At 38.0% G+C, this 18788-nt stretch overlaps 1 protein-coding gene across 13 annotated transcripts in view; it reads right to left on the bottom strand.

Annotated features, from left to right (window-relative positions):
- Positions 1-18788, bottom strand: part of LOC121942092 (serine/threonine-protein kinase BRSK2-like) — a 229041-nt gene that overhangs the window by 40329 nt on the left and 169924 nt on the right. For 5 of the 13 annotated variants that reach the window (XM_088081523.1, XM_088081539.1, XM_088081561.1 and 2 more), the window contains exons 12-14: positions 17898-18048; positions 12089-12148; positions 1994-2054 (exon numbers count right to left, since the gene is read on the bottom strand). In XM_088081523.1, the coding sequence (XP_087937649.1) occupies positions 1994-2054; positions 12089-12148; positions 17898-18048 (272 nt within the window). Of the gene's footprint in view, positions 1-1993; positions 2055-12088; positions 12149-17897; positions 18052-18788 lie in introns of all 13 variants that reach the window. The other 8 variants (XM_088081516.1, XM_088081531.1, XM_088081569.1 and 5 more) reach the window with 3 other exon arrangements.

Below are 18788 nucleotides of genomic sequence, written 5' to 3'. Positions count from 1 at the left end.
TCCTGCTCCCTTGTTTCATAGTTTTCCCGGATCCTGGCTGCAATCTTGGTTGTGCTTGATCGTGGTGATAGCTGTGCTGGTGCTGTGACCCTGCCTTTGGTCACGGTTGTGCTGTGGCTGTACTGATACTGTACCCCTGGCTCGCCCTGATCTTGGTCTTGGTTTTGCCATTGCTGTAGTCCTGTCTGAAGCTACGCCTGTGTTGTGGGTCCTGGTTGCGCCGATGCCATAATCGTGCTTGATGCAACCCTCTACTGCCATTATTATAACATGCCTCCACTATTAATATACACATGAGACTCCTATCAACACCCACATTATTATCATAGAGTGCATTTAGTAATTTTACACCTATCATTACTGTAATATGACATGCATCTGTTTCCATTATTGCCGTGCCTCTCTCCCCCTCTCCCCCCTCTCTCTTTCTCTTTCCTTTTTTTCATGATTGTATTTCAATTGTTATTTACGACATCTATTGTGTGTCTGTCCGTCCTGGAAAAGGGATCCCTCATTATCCTCTGCTGCTCTTCCCGAAGGTTTCTTTCTTTTTTTCCTCCCCATTACAGGGGTTCTTTTTCTGGAGTTTTTCCTTAGGTGATGTGAAGGTCTAAAGGCCTTCTAAATAAAATTGAGTATTTAAAATTGGGAATTATTCTAATTATTTAAAAATTCATAAATGTGAAAAAGGCAAGGAGCAACTTGGCAAGAAATGTCCTACAAATTGATTTTGTAGATTTAGAACTTTTTTTTTTTAAAGCGAGGTAAAAATGTCCAGAAAACTAATTTTAAATTATCTTTATTACAAACTGAAAATCATGTTTTAGAATCATTCTTATTTTTAAGCACTTTTAGATCATTTTCTTGTTTGCTTTTGTTTTTATTTTTATTTTTCTTCTTCATTTGTTTTTGTGCTAATTTTAAGGTATGTTATTTGTAGCTTTTTGCTAATTTCTTGTTCATTGTGGGGTACTTTGTTCCTAAATTGCTCATTGCCTTTTTTCCTTTTTTGTTTTTAAGAAATCAACCCTGTCTTCTCAACATCACTTTTTTTTATTTTTTATTTTTGTTACTTTTAGATGCCTGTCACAAGTATTTACACGTTTGTACCACCCCCTTTTTTTTTTTTTTTTCAAAATATGGGGAAGAAAACGCAATGAGCAACTTGGTAAAATGTTCCCAAAAATGCAAGAAATTAATAGATTTAAAAAAAAGCTTGGAGAAAATGTCTTGAGAAAAAAAAAAGATAAGATAAGATAAGCTAAGGGAAAACTACACTTATAATTTTCATAGTTACATATTTAAAACTACAGAGTTATAATATTTTTTTTCAAGAACTTACCCCAGGTGATTCCCTTGTTAATTTTTATTTTTTTACTTTCTTTTGTTGTTTATCAGTATTCTCATACCAATATTTTGCATCATTAATGCCCAAAAAGGTTTATAGGGTGGATTTTGTTTTCACTGTGAATTTTAGACTTTTACAGTAGGAGCTGAGCTGGAAATTCCAAGATGAAACAAATATACACAATCTTGCCAAAATGTACGCCATATGCAAGAACACAGCCAAAAGTATCAAAGAATGAAGAATGAAAGTGCAAAAAATGCACCAAAGAGTCCCTGCGGGTTATTTGGGCTTGTTTACAACCTATAGTACCTGTATGTACTGCTTATAGATTCCATATAACAAGAATTATGCTGGTCAAGTACTGTTGTCTATAAAAATATAAATAACACCAGACAGACAAAAATGTGTGCTCACTCTGACATGGCTTCCAGCTATCATGACTTGCTGTGAATCTCAGAGTTTAGACTCTTTAATTATCTCATTCTGGCAGGACTGTATGTCACACAGGCTCATAATGAAGTCGGTGGTGGTGTGTATGAGCCGCTGCTGAGAGGCTGAAGAGAATGGATATCTTGTGTGTGAGCTGAACAACAGTGAGGTGCATTGTGGGAAATCAATGGCCACGTGGGTTGGACAGACACTTACCCTGGGACTGCTGAGAGGACTGGTGGACAGACCGGAGGATGCACCGCTGATCGACCGCGATCTACACAAACACACACAGAGTCAGATCAATGCACAAGAAAAAGAAAGTGAGGGACACAGCGGCTCACACAATGCATGACACACTCTGCTACACAACAACACACAGCATGTACACACATGATCCCAAAACGTCTTTGTGTGGTTGTTTTAGAAGTGAACTCAGAGTAGACTGAAGGTGATTTGATTTCAGGCAGAGAAAAGTGACTCAAACGAGGACAGACGACTGAGGGGAAACTTTTCTAACATCCCTCTGTATTCTCTGTGTTTTTGTCTCAGAGTTCTTTCAACTGATTCAGAGAATCCATCCGCTTAAGTTTTCAGTGTAGAAGAGAAAACATGATGTTATGATTGTTTTTGTCTGTGATGGGACAAATTAAAATTGTCCTCATGCAGCCTTTTGTCTCACAAGCTCAGTTTTCTCACGGCTCACAATTCCTCCAACCCACGTATGCTGAGCCAATCTTTGATTGTTTCCAGTTTCTTTGAAACAGGAGCAACATCAGTTTTCTGCCGCTGCATTCAAACACCTTTCACAGGTATTTAAACCAATGAACCCTGAGCACAATTCCTGTGCTCAAAACCATGGGAAAAAAGGCAACGAGGAGAAAAGGGAAAAAGCTCAGGGAAAAGGTATTTATGTAATTATCATAACTGCAAATCATTTTGTAAACAATGTTTCCAAGTCTTGTTTGCTTTGTGTTTTTTTCTCCTTTTTTTCCTTTTGTTTTCTTAAAAAAAACAAAAAAAACAAAAAAAACCAACAAATTTTCAGGTAATTCTTTTGTATTAATGTTATGTAATTTCTTGATAATTTTTGGGCCTTGTCTTCTTTCTGTGCTCATTGCCTTCTTTTGTGTTTTGGAAAGAAATCAAGCCAATTTGTGCAGGTTTCCAAAGGGTTAAAATGGAAATTTAAGTTTTTGATTTTGTTTTAACTCATTATGACAAGTGTTGACTGTACGAATCTAATGGCTATGGAATAGTGACTCCATCAGTGTTTAGACTGGTTCCCTATAAGCCTGGCTTTCATGATGCAACTCTGTCTGCCACTGTAATCTTGTACATGAAACATTGCAAAGGAGAATAATGGAGACCCCAGGAAGAGTAGCTACTGTCTAAAAAAGAAACTAATGGGGATCTTAATAAACAAACAAACAAACCGTGGGTCAATATCCTGGGAAATTAAGGTTTACGGCACAAAAAATCACTACAACCGAGAGTACCTGAGAGTATCAGTGAGAGTTCTATGCAGTTATTAGCTGATATAGCGGAGGATGGAACAACCGCAGTATCTGTGGAAAACTAACCAAAAAAAAGAAAGAAAACAGGGTTCTGAATGTTATTTACCATTTCTGCCAATATATCCCCTTAAATCTTACATGCTGAACCTTTACTTGGACTACGATATAGATTTAAAATGGAAAGAGAGTCTTTGACTTCATGTTTTTTCTTCCCATATATTTTTTGATGGATTATGTTGGATTCTTAGAGCAGCTATTATTCATATTTGTAATTCTGCAACATGTTATCACTTAAGTGTCATACATGGCGAAGCCTGAAGACTTAAAGATCACTGAGATAAGCTGTTGTAGCCTCCTCTGCACTGCTCACTCCACGACTTATTCTCCTCCAGTGGAAAAAGACGTTTTCATAAACACTGGCTGGAGGATGTAAAGCACTTTAGAACCCTTCAAAGCAAACTAACACACACAAAAATATAAAGTTTTATTCAAGCTGATGACCCATCCATCCATCCATCCATCCATCCATCCATCCATCCATTCTTAGGATTTCAGGGCATTTTCCGGATTTAAGGATATTTTTAGGTTTTTAGGACATTTCTCGAATTTTAGTATGTTTCTCAAATTTTAGGATTTCTCTAGCATTTTAGGATGGTTCTAAGATTTTAGGACATTAGGGCATTTGTATGATTCTAGGACATTAGGGTCTTAGCTAGGACCTCTGTCAGGGCATGCGGGATCCTCCACTGGCATTTCGTTTTTTATAAACAAGCTCTATTTTGATGCTGTCTTATTTTCAGGGGCTTTGAGAATTGCTGCTGTAGTGGCTTTCTGTACCCACACCTGTGATCATGGAATGATAATGTCACAAACACTTGTGGTTCAAAGAATTAGATTTAAATCTGCCCATTTGGATGCACACCATCACATATGGAGAGCCTCTTGTTAGCGTCCACTGACACTCAAACATGAACAGCAGTCTGGATTTAAGTCAATATCTATAAATAGTTGACGTGTCAGCATTATACAGCACACGCACACAAACACACACAAACACACAGAGCTGCACATACTCTGCAAAATTCATTAGCATAGTTTCTCTTTTCTTCTCTTCATGAGCGTTTCCATTTTTCATTTACATTTCATTAACTTTTCATATCTCCCTCCCTCTCTCTCCCTTGTCTCTCTCTGGATCATTCCTTACACACACATACACACACACGCACGCACACACACGCACACGCACACTTTTACCAAATACCATACAGGCCGCCTGATGTCTTTGAAGACTTTGGGATTTAATTGCCCATAGACAATTCAGCTTTGTTGGAAGTGAAAAATGAAAACAGTAAATCATAATTAAATATTCTTTAGCCCCCCCCACACACGCACGCACACACACACACACGGATGACATCACTGGCTTTAAATTAGCTTTTGCAGCTGCCACGTTGGCATAAAAAAGTGAAATGAAGTGGTAATGGTGGTAATTTTGTTCCTTAATATCACTGCCATCACTTTGATTGCTTCTTTCTTCTTTTCTTTCCTGTTTCTCTCAATAAGCCATCATGCTGTAAAAATGTATTTTGTGTTTCTTTGAGCGTCTTCACTGTAAAAGCCAAAAATGTAACAAGTGACAAAATGAAAGTCTGTGCTGCATAACCAACTGTCCATAAATTTAATGATGCAGCTGAGGTCTCCTAATTATCTTTATCTTATAGAGAAAATGTTCATCCACAATATTATTTTTTATTTTTTCTAGTTTCTTTATTCAGTTGCCAGTGTGGCGATAATTCTTCTGATTGTACCACTGTTGTGCATTAACCAACTTAATTTAAAAACCTGTGATGGGACGTATGTTATGTTCTCACTTACTCATAACTTAAATATCCAAATAGCTTCCTTGTTTAATCTGTTTAAACTTGGCAAAAATACTGTACAATACAATATATTCAGACCTGGACCTAAAATCATTCTTGTATCTGCTTTGAAAAATCGAACTTTTTAAATTCTTTTTCTATCTTGATTTTTGCTCTATTGTGTCTGCAGTCTGTGTGAATGTTGATGTTCTTAATACAGTTCCAGCACATTCTCAGGTCATCAAATACCACCGCTTTTGCACTGCAGTTGGAGTAAGAGCCGACCCAAATGCACCCGGACAGAACTGTTTGCTGCGTTATGATACCTGTTGCGGCAGCATGATACACGGACGGGCAACATCAGTTGAGAATGCAGCTGGACGGAACCTGTCACGTCCAAATGATAATCTACTGGATGCTATCAGGTTGAAACAACGCCAGTAATGATATAATATAAGGAGCATGATGGTCCCTATTGGGCGGGCAGGAGGGGGGGTGGATGGATCCAACAAGCCCCGGACTTTCATATGGGAGTCTGGTACTCTCTTCCCATCTTAATGTGATGGGTTTTTTGCTTCACCTTTTCATGTTCCTCCTTCCCCTAATTCTAACCATCCGTGCAAGCATCGCCGTTGCCTAACATAAGTGTGTGCAGCGTAATCCCACCAGGTGCTTGTGTTGACATCATGGTAGCCACATGCCAGAACGTCAACAGCAGACACAAAAGGATGCCTAGTGCATAATATGTCAACATCGAAGTCTTCTGTAAAGTGGCAATATGTGATGACTTGGGATGAGAATGTATTGTAACAATAGAACAATAAAATTGATCAGATCTAAAATGTTATGGTGGAGCTTTTGAACTCTAGCAGCAGTGAGGGGCTATTTTTATAGTGGGCCCCCCTTTATGGTTTTATACAGTTCTGCAGGAATGAGTCCTAAAACCCAGAAATCTGTTAGCATTTCAGCGCTCCTGGTTCCCTTGTCTCACAGTCAATGGGTTTTTTGAATGGGTTTTTGGTTGGAAGCCTGATATAAGATCTGTGGTTGACTAGAACTCAAGAGACTTTCACACTTTGCTCTATGACATGAAATACGTCAACAAATACCCCACTCTTGAATTTTGAAGATTTTACGTGTCTTAAAAAAGGCGGTTGCTGACAAGTGCCTACATGAAACTACACAATGTCATCATGCTGATTATGGCTTCACAGCCTTGTTGTGGTGGTGACATAGAAGTCATGCAACTGTGGTGTAGTTCAGTTATGGCTAAAGGCCCTGACACACCAAGCCGATGGTCGGCAGTCAGTCAGTGTTGATGAGCATCTGTGTCTCTTGTGTGTCGCACACTGTTTACCCTCGTTGACGCTAGTTGGCTTGTTTCTGCAGCAGTGAAATGGTGAATGAAATCACTCTGAATGGCTGTTTAACTCAGCACACGATAAGAAATGAGGTTGTGTTACAACTGTTATATGAGATAAGGCTGATTTTCTTCTGCCATTATACTCTTTAGCAGAAGTTTTTCCTGATGCTTTGTGTTGGTGTTGATTGGCACACAGTAAATATACTTTGTTCTGTCAACATTCAATTGTGTTCTTAATGTGCTAACTGGCTAACTTGTGTCATGACAGTCTCTCAGTTTCCATTTTGGAAGGAAGAAGACAGATGACTGTCGTCTGCTGGATTTAGAGGGGTATTTCCACATCATGCAGTTCAGTACTAACTAACTAAAATAACTTAGCACTGGCCAACTTCTAATCCCAGTAACAATAGCACTAAGATAGCTTCATTGGCATGTAAATGTCTTTAACTTGCAAGTTAAAGCAATAAGTTTGTGACTCCAAGAAATGTATAGTTCGATTTTATGAAATAAATAATGGATGGATATGCAATGCACGTTATGACTGACATTACCTGTGATGTTTCTCTGGAGCTGCTCCATGTTTGCCTCTGGGGCATGCGCATGCGCAGTTGGAAGAATCGCGGATCGATTACTCTCCCTGCGACCTGACTGTGACCTCAGTGACATCATTTCAGCACTTTTCCATTCGTACTCATAAACATTGATTTGCGCTCACAGTGAAGACTTCATAGTCGTAGAAACGTGAGTTGTATTCATAAGACTTTGCACTCCCAGATTTTACATTCATAGTCATATAAAACAACAATCCAAGCAATCCAAACTTGAGCCCAATTTCACAGACTCACGTATATGACAGCAGAATTTTGTGTAAAACAAGTTTTTTGACATAGAAATTGTTAAAATTACAAATAAGAATGATTAATTATGCATACATCTTTATGGCAGCTATCTTACACTATAGAAAGCAAGCACCAACCTCTCAGTTGAAAGTCTGGTGTTTGTTGGATCTATCCACCACCTCTTCCACCAGCCCTATAGGGACCTTTGTGCCCTATATTACGTTGTTACCGGCAGTGTTTCAAGTAAAAGCAAAAAGTAGCGGTCTTTGACAACTTTAGAATGAGAATAGGCTGCTCAGTCAGGAGGAAATAATGCATTTGTTGGGCAATATTTTCACCAATGGATTAATCCACATTTGGTGATCTAGTGAGTATTTCGGGCAGCAGGACGGTGTGTGTGGGATTGAGTCCAAATAAACTACAGTGTGTGTGTTCATGGTGATGAGGGAACATGTCACCCAGTGTCATGTGGCTCACTGATATGTTTTTAATAGTTTTTGGACAACAATGGAGCTCTACAGCATGGAGGAAAAGGTGATCAGGCTGTGATATACACACAATACTTGTTAATAGATACATTCACTGTTGGTTTTGGTCTTTTCACTGGGTTTTCTGACAACAAGAAAAGTGCAAAATATCACCAGGTAAAATGCAAAACATTTTAAAATCACCTTTTCTTCTTCAAAACAAACCAGCTGATCAGAGCCTCATCACTGTATCTTTATGTATGTGCTAATCTGCCTGTTGTGTGTGTGCTGTTCAGAGTCACACACACTGCATCTACCTCACTAATTTCGAGGAAGAGTCGAATTCAGCAAGCAAACAACGAGGCTCCATTAATGATGAAGAGGAGACTCTCCTCACTGTCAGACACTTCAGAGAAGAGCTTCCATTAACAAGCTACTCATTTACTGCGGCACCCACCAAGTCCACGATCAGGAAGCTGGTGCCAGCTACTCTTTGAAATCTGAAAATTAATTCACAGTTCATAGCTGCTGATGTGTGTTTGAGTGGGAGCGTCGGCAACGAGCTTCATTTTATGGATCTCCCCAATTAGATGATGAGCGAGATAAAGGGGTATTCAGTGGGAGTGAAAGCCTTATTTCCATCTCCTGTTTGTGCTCCATCTGCATTCCTGGCAATTAATTTATGCAAATCTGCATCCAGGCCGTGAATCCATCGACACAAGGTCAGACACACAGGGAGGCTGCTGGAGACGGCACTGATGGTGAAAATTACCCCTCCCCATGCTTCACTGAAATAACAGACTATGCACAAAAAAACAGAAACCCACACACAGATACACACACTGACAATGAGGAGTGGAGATGGGTGGAAGGAAGGAATGAAGGAAGGAGGGGGGGCGAGAGGAGGAAACAGAAAAGTTGACCTAAAAATTCTCTTCGCCCCCGAGGCCTGAGGGAGGAACGTCAAAGAGGAAAGTGTGCTATTTTTCTGATTTCACAAAGAAGGAATACTCTGCTCCTTCTCTCACAGCAATGGCACTGATACAGTCATGGTCTGCTATCAGTGATGTTTTTGACAGTTAACCTTGACTTCTAGCGACATGCTGTTTGAATCTAATCTAATACTGATACTCAACTCACTGTTGGGCAAAAAGGCTTTGTTTTCACTGCCTGGTAAAAGTCACCATACTCTGGATTTTTTCTTAGAAGTGGCAGAAATCCGCGACGAGCTGAACAGCATTGAAGACACTGCTTTACTCAGTGTTTCTACAGGTTTTAATCACCTCTGTTTCTTGTGGACACAAAGACACCTTCAGCAATTAAAGTAATGTGGTAAGAGGTTACAGAGAGGCTTTTTCCGTAATAAAGGAGGTGCAGAATTGGTAACAAAAAATACTACTGAGCATATTGGGCCACTTTATAAAATTTGCCACTTTAATCAAGTCAGGTATGAATCATGTAGTCTGTAAACTGCTAAAAGTAATCTCTTTTTTTGTGAGGACGACACAAATGTTCTCAAAACAAGTCACTGCCAGTGCAGCAATATCATTTCAATCTGTTCAAATAAAATAAATCAAAATATTTCAAGATATTTTTATTCTACTAATGCAGCATTTTTGTCTTATTCTTTCTTATTCAAGATGCTCATTTCAAGGTTTTTTTTTTTTTTTTGTATGACCAGTACCCCCAGGGCCTCAAGCTTAAATTTAAGACTTTTTAAGATCTTTTTGCAACTGCCTTAAATGCATTTTTATGCCAACTTCAAGGCCATCAGTGTCCACTTTTAGCCCTAGAAATAATTATTCACCAAATACTTGACATTCTAAGTGATTTATACAGCTTTGTGAGGTTAGATAGATTAAATGAAAAAAGTACTAATTTGTTGAATTAAGAGTCCCAACCAATGGCCTCACATAATGCCTTTTGGTCACAACAAAAGCTCCTATTTGAACTGAAACTTAGTAAGTAGGTGAAAACACAATAGAAATATCCAACACACAATAACTTTATGAGACAGTAACTTAACTTACTGTCTGACTATATTTTTGTAAATACTGGTGAAAAAACTGTGTATTTGTAGTGTTTAAGAATCCAAAGTCTTTTTAATGGCCTCACATGAAGCTGAAGCTGAGGCTATAAAAAGTACCAAACAGCATAAAGTAGATTAGGATCAGAAATGGCAAAAATCAACTCTAACTGTGAAGTGAGTGTGTTTCAGTGGGTGTCACCAGATGCGAGACTCTGCTCTACGTATGTGCCTTCATATAGCCTATAGTCTATCTACCAAGCACACAATTGTCACATCTGGATTTGAACATCTACCCAGTATCAAATCAGCCCAAATCAAATCTGATATGACTGTAATTTTACATGAAATCCATTAAAAAAATATATTTTTAAAAAATTTATATATTTAATAGTCCAACATTTGAGATATAAACCATCCTTCCTGCTGAGGAGTTTTCATGTTTTACTTTAACTTATTGAAACTATGAACAAAACAGGGTCTTGTTGTCTTGCACAATACATGTATTTATGGTAGGAAAATGGCGACTGCGGCTGATAAACAGCATGCGGTGCGTCCGCTGATCATTTGAACATGATCAGATCATCACGGAGATGAATAAATGCAGTATGAATGCACCATGGTAGCTGAAACAAGTGAGTACAGCATTTACTGTCACAGCGGACAGAAGATAACAGGGATTTCTGTGGTAATATCCTACAATTCTAGTAAATTCAATGAATCTCAAATATAAGGGTATTGTCTTGTATTGTCGGGAACTCCGTGCTGAACCTCCAACACCGTCTCCTCAACTCACAGCGCAGAGAGCCGGTGATGACAACTGGCGGACAGGTGTCAGATCTGTGCTGAATACAGGACCGTTGTTTTCTTGCTTTTTTATTATTTATTTAACCTATTCACCTTTTTTAACTCATCTGTTTATTTGTCTGTATCATTTTCATCATTTGTATACTGCATTTTTAGATATATTGTTTGCTTTTATTCTTACCTGTGCTGTATCATATCTGGATCGCCCTCTGGTGTCTGAGTGCAGTATAGGTCCTAAGACCCGCCCCTCCATGTTAATGAATGGTCATAGGCTGAACTAAAAACTCAAAGTACACGCAAAATAAAATTTTCCCAAAGATGGTTTCTGTCACTGAAAGTAGTTCACACCAGCCTGGTGTTTGTTCAAGTGTTTGTTTGCATGATAAGTTCGGTTTTATTGAGTTATGAAATTATTAAAAAGGCTCTTTTCTACCATGATTGACAGCTGTGACATCCAATCCTTGCACTCACATTCAATGCTGCCCACAATTGGTCGGACAGGTGTTTGGGCAGGAACTCCCCGCTACTGCGCAGATGCAGGGCTCCCAATGACATCGCCTTCACAAGATGGCATTGCTTGTATCCGGGATATTTTAACCTCACTTTAGCATAGCGGGAATAAGTGGGGCCGCGTTGTCCATCTTTATTTACAGTCTATGGGCACTCCTCTCTTGCTGCTGCGCGACACGTTTTTCTGGCAGTTTTTGGGCACGTATTAAAGTTAAAATTTTCAACTTTTCATGTGCATGCAGTATAAGCACGCAGCCGCGCTCCACAGGTGTTCCAGCTGTTTTTCCAGATGCACTTCCAAGGCATTTTTGGAGCGGTCACACCTGCCGTATTGTGTCTTGGTGTGATCGCCCCTTCTGGAGTAAAAACAGCAACCACCAAAGACAGTATGATTATAACATCTAAAACACAGCAGAATGGGTAACGACCAACATCACTGTGAAGAAACAGGAACAAAACTGAAGACCTTCATGTATGAAATTCAAGACTTTGTTAACAAATTTGACTTTTTGGGATCTTATTTTGAAAACGATTAAATTCAAGGCTTTTTAAGACTTTTAGGACCCGCGGGTACCCTGATGACAGATTGAAGTAATTTTGCAGCACTGGCAAATTTTGCTTGTAACACAATTTAATTACACTTTTGTAAGAGAATTGTGTTCCTTTAATTTTTCTCATATATTCTTTCATTTGTGTTGGAAAGTCAAAAATGTAAATTTATTACATTTCTGTAATAAAGTTACTGCTTATAGAATGTTTCAGCTAAAAAAAAGTGCTACATTTAAAAGTGAAGGATGAAGACATGTCAAGGACTTCAGGCATTGAATGTTAAAAAAAGAAAACTTAACTAATGGATGGTAAAAAAGGAAGTGCACAAAATGGATCTGACACAACATACAAACACAAACGGAGCCGACCAATACCTTTCTTCCTTGCTGCAGTTAGCGTTTGTGATATCCAAGCTTTTACTGAAAACAGATTTGCTAAAAAGGGGGCAGACAGAAAATCAAGACACAGACAGAAAGGTAGTTACATAAGGGGAATTCTAATGTTGAGCATGCATCAAAACAAACAGAGCTTGTAACAAATTTAGCACTTTAAAATGAAAAAGAAAAAAAAACAACCAAAAAAATATGACAAAGAGCAAGACAAAAACTTATTGCATGCACTGATCCAGAAATCAGAAGACAAAATCAGGAGGAGTACATTCATGGGGCATGCTCCAGTCAGAGCGACATTCAACACACTTCCTCAAGGTAAAGAAACTATTTCCGGAACTTGTTTACACAGCCATATTCAACTTGAATATCCCTTCTGAATCTTTCATTGGCAAGAAGAGACCCTCAGAGACTGATAACAGCACCGCAGCTAATCAAGCTTTGCTCTGCGGTTACACCTGCTGACATATAGGCACTCTGTTAACAGAAAAAGTTTTAAGAAAAAAAAAAGAATCATCTCTCACTCTCAAGTCTAATGTCTGCTGTGTGTCTGTGGAACAGGTTCGTTGCTGTGAAACATTTAAAACACAACGTTACCATGTCAAAGAGTAAAAGTGACCTGAGGCAACAGCAACAGAGACCCGTCTCTCCTCTACAGCTCGACAATAAAATTGCATGAGAAGCCAGTATAGGCCTGGTGACACCAACATTTAAACAGTAGAATTTTGTAGAAAAATCTACTTATTTCAAATGAATCACCACAATTAGTGGATTCACCCTGTGCAGACAAGGAAATTCCAGGGCGTTCATCAAATCTATAGAGTCCCTCGCACGGAGGCACCCTTAAGTATGTACCCTGTATGAGACACACTAGGCCACACCATTACTAGACGGCCCGAGCAACTGACGTTGTATAATGATTGAGAAAGTCTGCATGGGGCGGGAAGGACCGGAGGATGAATGGGTCAAACAAACACAGAACTTTCACCCAGAAGACCGTGTGTGTCCCGTGTGAAACTTCAATTTTAACTTTGATCAAGATGTCTGTGCCTGTGCATCTGTGCAGAGGCTGTGCAAGCTACTCATTCTCGTTTAGGTCTCCAATAGTCTGGCTCGATAGCCTGGATATTAGAGACTACCCTTTTTTTCTTTTTTCTTTCATTACTTTTGTTTATTCTTCTTTTTTCTTTTCTTTTTTTTGTACCAGCACTTGCACTACCTTAACTAATGTTCCGTCTAGGATTATTTAATTTTATTTTATTCCAATCCAATCCAATTTTTACTGTACATTTCTAATGCTTCATAATTCCAGTGGCCACTTGCTATCCATGAAAGAGGTCTGTGGGATGGGATGGGGTTAGATTGAAAAAAGGTTTATGGTTATGGTTAAGGTTCTGATAACTTAAAAAAAAAAGAAAATATCTGTTTCCTATTTGCTCTTTTTATAACCCACGTTTCTATAAACACATATATATATATCATTTTTTATAATTTTAACTTTAAACAGTAATTCCATGTATCGTTTCTGTTGACAGTATGAACACTGTCAACAGAAACGATACATGGAATTACTCTTAATAACATCCCCAGTTTTCTTCAACAAACTGTGTTTTTTTTTCTCGTTAATCTGTTGTGACGCTGGATGGCTCTGAACACTACAATACCCATGAGCATCGAGAAGAAGCCAGTCAGAAGACGAATTGGAGCTGAAACATATGCTGCGTTTGTGTGATGTTGGAAGGTTCATAGTTTCTGAGTTGGGAAGTCGTTTTTCCGACTTTGTTGTGTTCATGCACTTTGAGGTCAGAAAGTGGGAACAAGGAAGCTACAAAGAGGATGGGTTGCATTTTAATGCTAAGAGCGTTTAAAGAAGAGGTCAATAGCTGTTTCCTGTTTATTCTTTACAATGAGGAGCAAACGGATAAGGTGAGACATGATTTCAAAGATATGTATTTCAAACCACTAAAATATAGCTTAAAAATAGCTTTACCTGACTTGTTATCAGGATTTATGCTAAAAAAAACCCCAAACATTTCTAGTTAATCTAGGCCAAAAACCATAAGTAATATTATGTGATCAAAAATTGATATTTAATACATGAATTAATAAAAAGGTTTCTTACCATTGACCAAACATTGACTTGTTTATGCATTTATAACATCAAGTTGGCAACTCCTGTTGTAAAATAATCTCAGAGAGGCTGTTCTCATGAGAGGCCGTTTATGTGAATTTTCCTAGTTGAAAAGTTTTCGTTCTTATTTTGAATCACACGAATGCAGCAAAACTTAAAACCAATGGCTGTTTAGTTTAGTTATGGCAAATAAATTCATCCATAAAACAGAGCAAAAATCTGAAAGCTGCTGAATGCTTTTTTCCCTTTATACACATTCTGTGGAGCAGTTCTTTATTCCATTTTAGCTGACCTGTCTAATTAGCCAGAACACATAATAACACACATGAGTGTTTAGGGCTTTTGAGGGACATTTGTCTTCTGAACATCTGGTTTGTCTGCTTTAGAGAATAAAATAATCTTAACTTTATGTTTCTTTAGTTAAAAACCAACCCTTCCAACAGCAATACAGCTGAAAACTTGAGACATAAGAGGCTCCATCCTTAGTGTTAATCAGCATAACTTTTAAGGTTTTAGTCAGCAGCCTTTATCTGTATCCAACTCAAACACAATGTGCCAAGTGTTCAGTCTGCATGTGTGGATAATTTTCTCTCTCTAACTGGGTATCTCTATTAAAACGGGTGGAAAATGACTATCTCTGATCACAGGTCCAGATTAAAGTTGAGCTTTCATATGAATTTAAATTCCACTCGCTCAGCTTGTAAGTAACCCTCAAATGAATTTTATGTGAAATGATTTGTTTCCACTTTGAAGGCTTTAAATGATGAAAATGATGATGTGAGAGCAGATTTATTGCTCTGCCTTTAGACTGCTGACCTTTAAATGGCAGTAAGGCAAGTAAAAATCAAAAACAAGTTTTTCGATGCCCTATTAATGAGTTCTTAGTCAGTCATGTTTTTAGATTTTAGGATAAGTGTGTGTTAAATGGAAAACTAAAGATATAAAACCTCCTGTGGAATAAATCTCCTCTCATCAGTAATTTCTACATCAAACTGAACTTCTTCTGTCATCATTTTGCAGAATGTGGGATCAAAGCAGCTCCTGGAGGAGGTGGGAGGTAAAAATCTTTTTTTTTTTTTTTTTACTTTTGGAAAGACTTTCGTGTACTGTACTGCAATTTCATTTTCATCAATATTGCAGTACAGTGCTTTCTCCTTATTCAGAGGAACTAATGATGGTCAAGTGAATGCAGACTGAGGGAAAGTGCTAAGTGTGAAAGCTGTTAACACTTTTGACCAAAGTTTGATTCAATTTGACGCCATGTGATGGCATGTTTTTATCTTTTATTTTGTGTTTACAGTATGGCCGTACATCATCACTCTTTTCTTCATGATCAAATTCTTTTTCTCACAGTCTTTTGTTGCCTTACATTCCTTTTGTTAGTCTTGTGTTTTCAATCTCTGTCAAAGTACTTTTTAAAAGTTTATATATTATTAAACACTTTCTCTGAATGATATTGAGGTCCACACAGGTTTAACTCTTTAAAAGCTGAGCAAATTGGTTTAATTTCTGTCAAAAACATGATGTGAGGCCAACAAGCAAATTAACAAGACATGGCCCCATAATTAGCAGAAAAAAAGAAGTAAAACAGGCTACAAGAACCTCAAAGTAAGAAATCAATCAATCAATCAATCAATAAATCAATCAATCAATGTTATTTAAAAAAAATAAATGTGTTTTTTAGAAATTACTTTAAAAAGTTTTTAAAGTAATTAGTAGTAAAGAATTTTTATTATATGTCTTCCGTTAAATAATACATAAATATAAAATTATTAAAATTGTTTAGGATTGTGGAAATGTTTGCTTTTTTTTCTATTTTTCCAATAATTCTCCCTTCTTTTTTTATAAGTATTTTTTAGGTAAATTTCTTGTCACCTTCTATCAATTTCTTGCAATTAGTGGGACATTTCTTGCCAAGTTGGCCATCGCCTTTTCCCCCCATGTGTGTTAAATGGCCGAACACATATCCCGTGTTAATGAAAATGGTTTTATAATGCTCACATAGTAATATTTATAGTAAGGGCTGGGTATTGTTAATAAAATTATGATACCAGTAACCTTTAAGTGATACTGATAATAATGGACAAGTTGATTAAAAATTAAATTAATTTGGGGCATCGGTGGCTGAGTGGTTAAAGCAGGCACCCCATGAATAGAGCAGTGTCCTTGCCACAGCAGCCTCAGGTTCAACTCCCACTCAAGGCCCTTTGCTGCATGTCGTCCCCACTCTCTCTCCCCCTTTCACACTCAAATGCCTCAAATGCTAAAAAAAATTCTTTAAAAAAATGTTATTAATTAAAAAAGACAGAGAGAATCATTACACAATTATCAAAAAAACCTAAGAAAAAATACAAGGAAAACATATTTTTAATTACCATGATTATCAAAAAAATATTATTATTTATTCATGTTTTAGTCTTTTTAATTTTCTTATTTTTGTATGTTTTGTATTATTTTTTCCTGTCACTTTTTAATTACTTTTTCTTTTAAGCTGCTCATTGCTTTCTATGTTTTTGGATCAAGCAAATTTGCTGAGGTTTTAGAGGGTTAGTGTACATGTCCTTCCGTGAATAAGTAATAAAAATTAAAAGTAACCCGGAACACAGTGGCTTTACAGTGGGGGAAAAAATTTAAAATGTAAAGCACTACACTAAATAAGTTTGAGTAACTGGACTAAAACATAAAGGAATACTTTTCAGGGCCCAAACGCATTATACCTCTGGATAAAGTATGCAGTTTCTACTTTCAGGTGTTGATAAAGCTTGTACTGTGTTTTTGTTTGTTTGTTTGTTTGTGCCACAACCTGATTTGCATTAGTTGCTTGACAAATAACAAGTTATAAGTCTGTAGTAACCATTCATTATTGATTACAGTAAGATGTGTCTCGGCTCAGTTCTTAGGCTCATGTCACCTGGAATAAAAATTATGTTGATGTTTTTTTTTTTGATTTACTGCTAAGACACATTTCTGAGGCCCTTTTCAAACGTTAGTACTCTTTGATTTCCTCTGACTCTTAGAACCTGCTACATTCTGTCCCAAAAATACAAACATCCACAACCACTTAATGCACCAACTTGCCAAACACATTTCAGTTTACATCTTCTTAAACCAGAATGCTTCAGTCTTCTTGACAGCATGCTCCATGCACACTTTACACACACCACGCATAAACCTGAGAGTCCTGTTCATGCATTTTAACTGTTGATGGGATTTTCCAGCAGAGCTAATGCTGCACTGAACAGGAGTTTTTGTCAGGTCTGATCTGATATGTACTGTAAATCTTGAACCGACGGAGCCAGAACGATGTGTCATGTATTTAAGTGCAGTTCGGTGAAGGAGGAAAGGATTTGCAGCTGTGGACGGAGCTCACGGTGAACCTGACAGAGCTCAGCAGAGTGAGGAAGTGAACTAAGGGCGTACTGAGGGCAAACAGATGGCGTGTGTGACATCAGTTTGAAAAAAACGGTCATATTTTGAGGAAGTGCTGCTGAGCTGAGCCTCCTTCCCTTATTCTACTGAACTGAGATTAAATACATTATTTATCAACAACCATTATCAATAACACTTTATACAACAGCAAATCTTCTTGACTGCCCTGTGTGTGTGTGTGTCAGACATGTTTGTCCATGCTCATGAACACACATGCAGATCCCAGTCTCTTACCTTTGACCGTGGGTTGCCATGTCGATGGCTCGTCGTACCGGTACGGGAGATCCTCCCTCTGTGACGCTCAGCACTTCCATGGACTTCCTCTCAGGTCTCCGCTTTCCGTGACGGCTCAGCATGGGCGAGTCCACGCGCTTCCTGGGAGGGTCTGCTGAGCAGGGTCAGGGGTCAAAGGTCAATGAGGAGAGGAACGAAAGGACAGAAACTAGTTAAAAATCCAACTCACTAAAAGTCAACTAACAGTATCAATAAGTGAACGAAATATTCCCTACTTTATTGTTGTTTTTTTAATCTCTATGAGCATTCATTAATTTCTATGTGGAGGGTTACCCAAAAATAGCAATGTAATATTTCAATCTGAAGGTAAAATAAGTGATATAACATATCAGTTTAAAACCAAGCCTTTTTCTGTTAGCTCAATGCCTTTAGGCCACTGTGTATTTTTTTGGGGAATGCTCCATGAACTACCCATTGTGCTCATTGCACTTGGTTTCTAAGTGAACTGGTGCAGCGCTTGAAAGATAAAGGGTAGGAAAAAAAACATAGTCGACCTATTGTGCTCAGTGGTGAAATATATGCTAAATGCATACTTAATAAAGATGTGGGCCCACACAAAAAGAATACTTTTTGGACAAATGTTCCTTTCTCAAAATACAGGGCTGACGGGAATGTCCAACCAGTTCTCATTTCCAAGTGATCAAATACGGCTGTTTGGTCAGCATTACTGCCGAAAAAAGCCACCTGTCACACCAGTATGATACGCTGCCGCACTGTGTCACTTTAAAATGCCTCCTGTAACAACTTAAAATAAAGAGCTCTTTCCAAAGCTGTCATATACCACCACTTTTGCAGTGATTTCTGCATAAGTTGTCGATGCCAATAGCCACG

The sequence above is a fragment of the Plectropomus leopardus genome, chromosome 1, assembly GCF_026936395.1.
Source record: "Plectropomus leopardus strain MGB_pleo_1.0 chromosome 1, ASM2693639v1, whole genome shotgun sequence".
Classification (NCBI taxonomy): domain Eukaryota; kingdom Metazoa; phylum Chordata; class Actinopteri; order Perciformes; family Serranidae; genus Plectropomus; species Plectropomus leopardus.
Note: the sequence above shows the minus strand (reverse complement) of the source record. Positions and strands in the feature narration are given on the sequence as shown.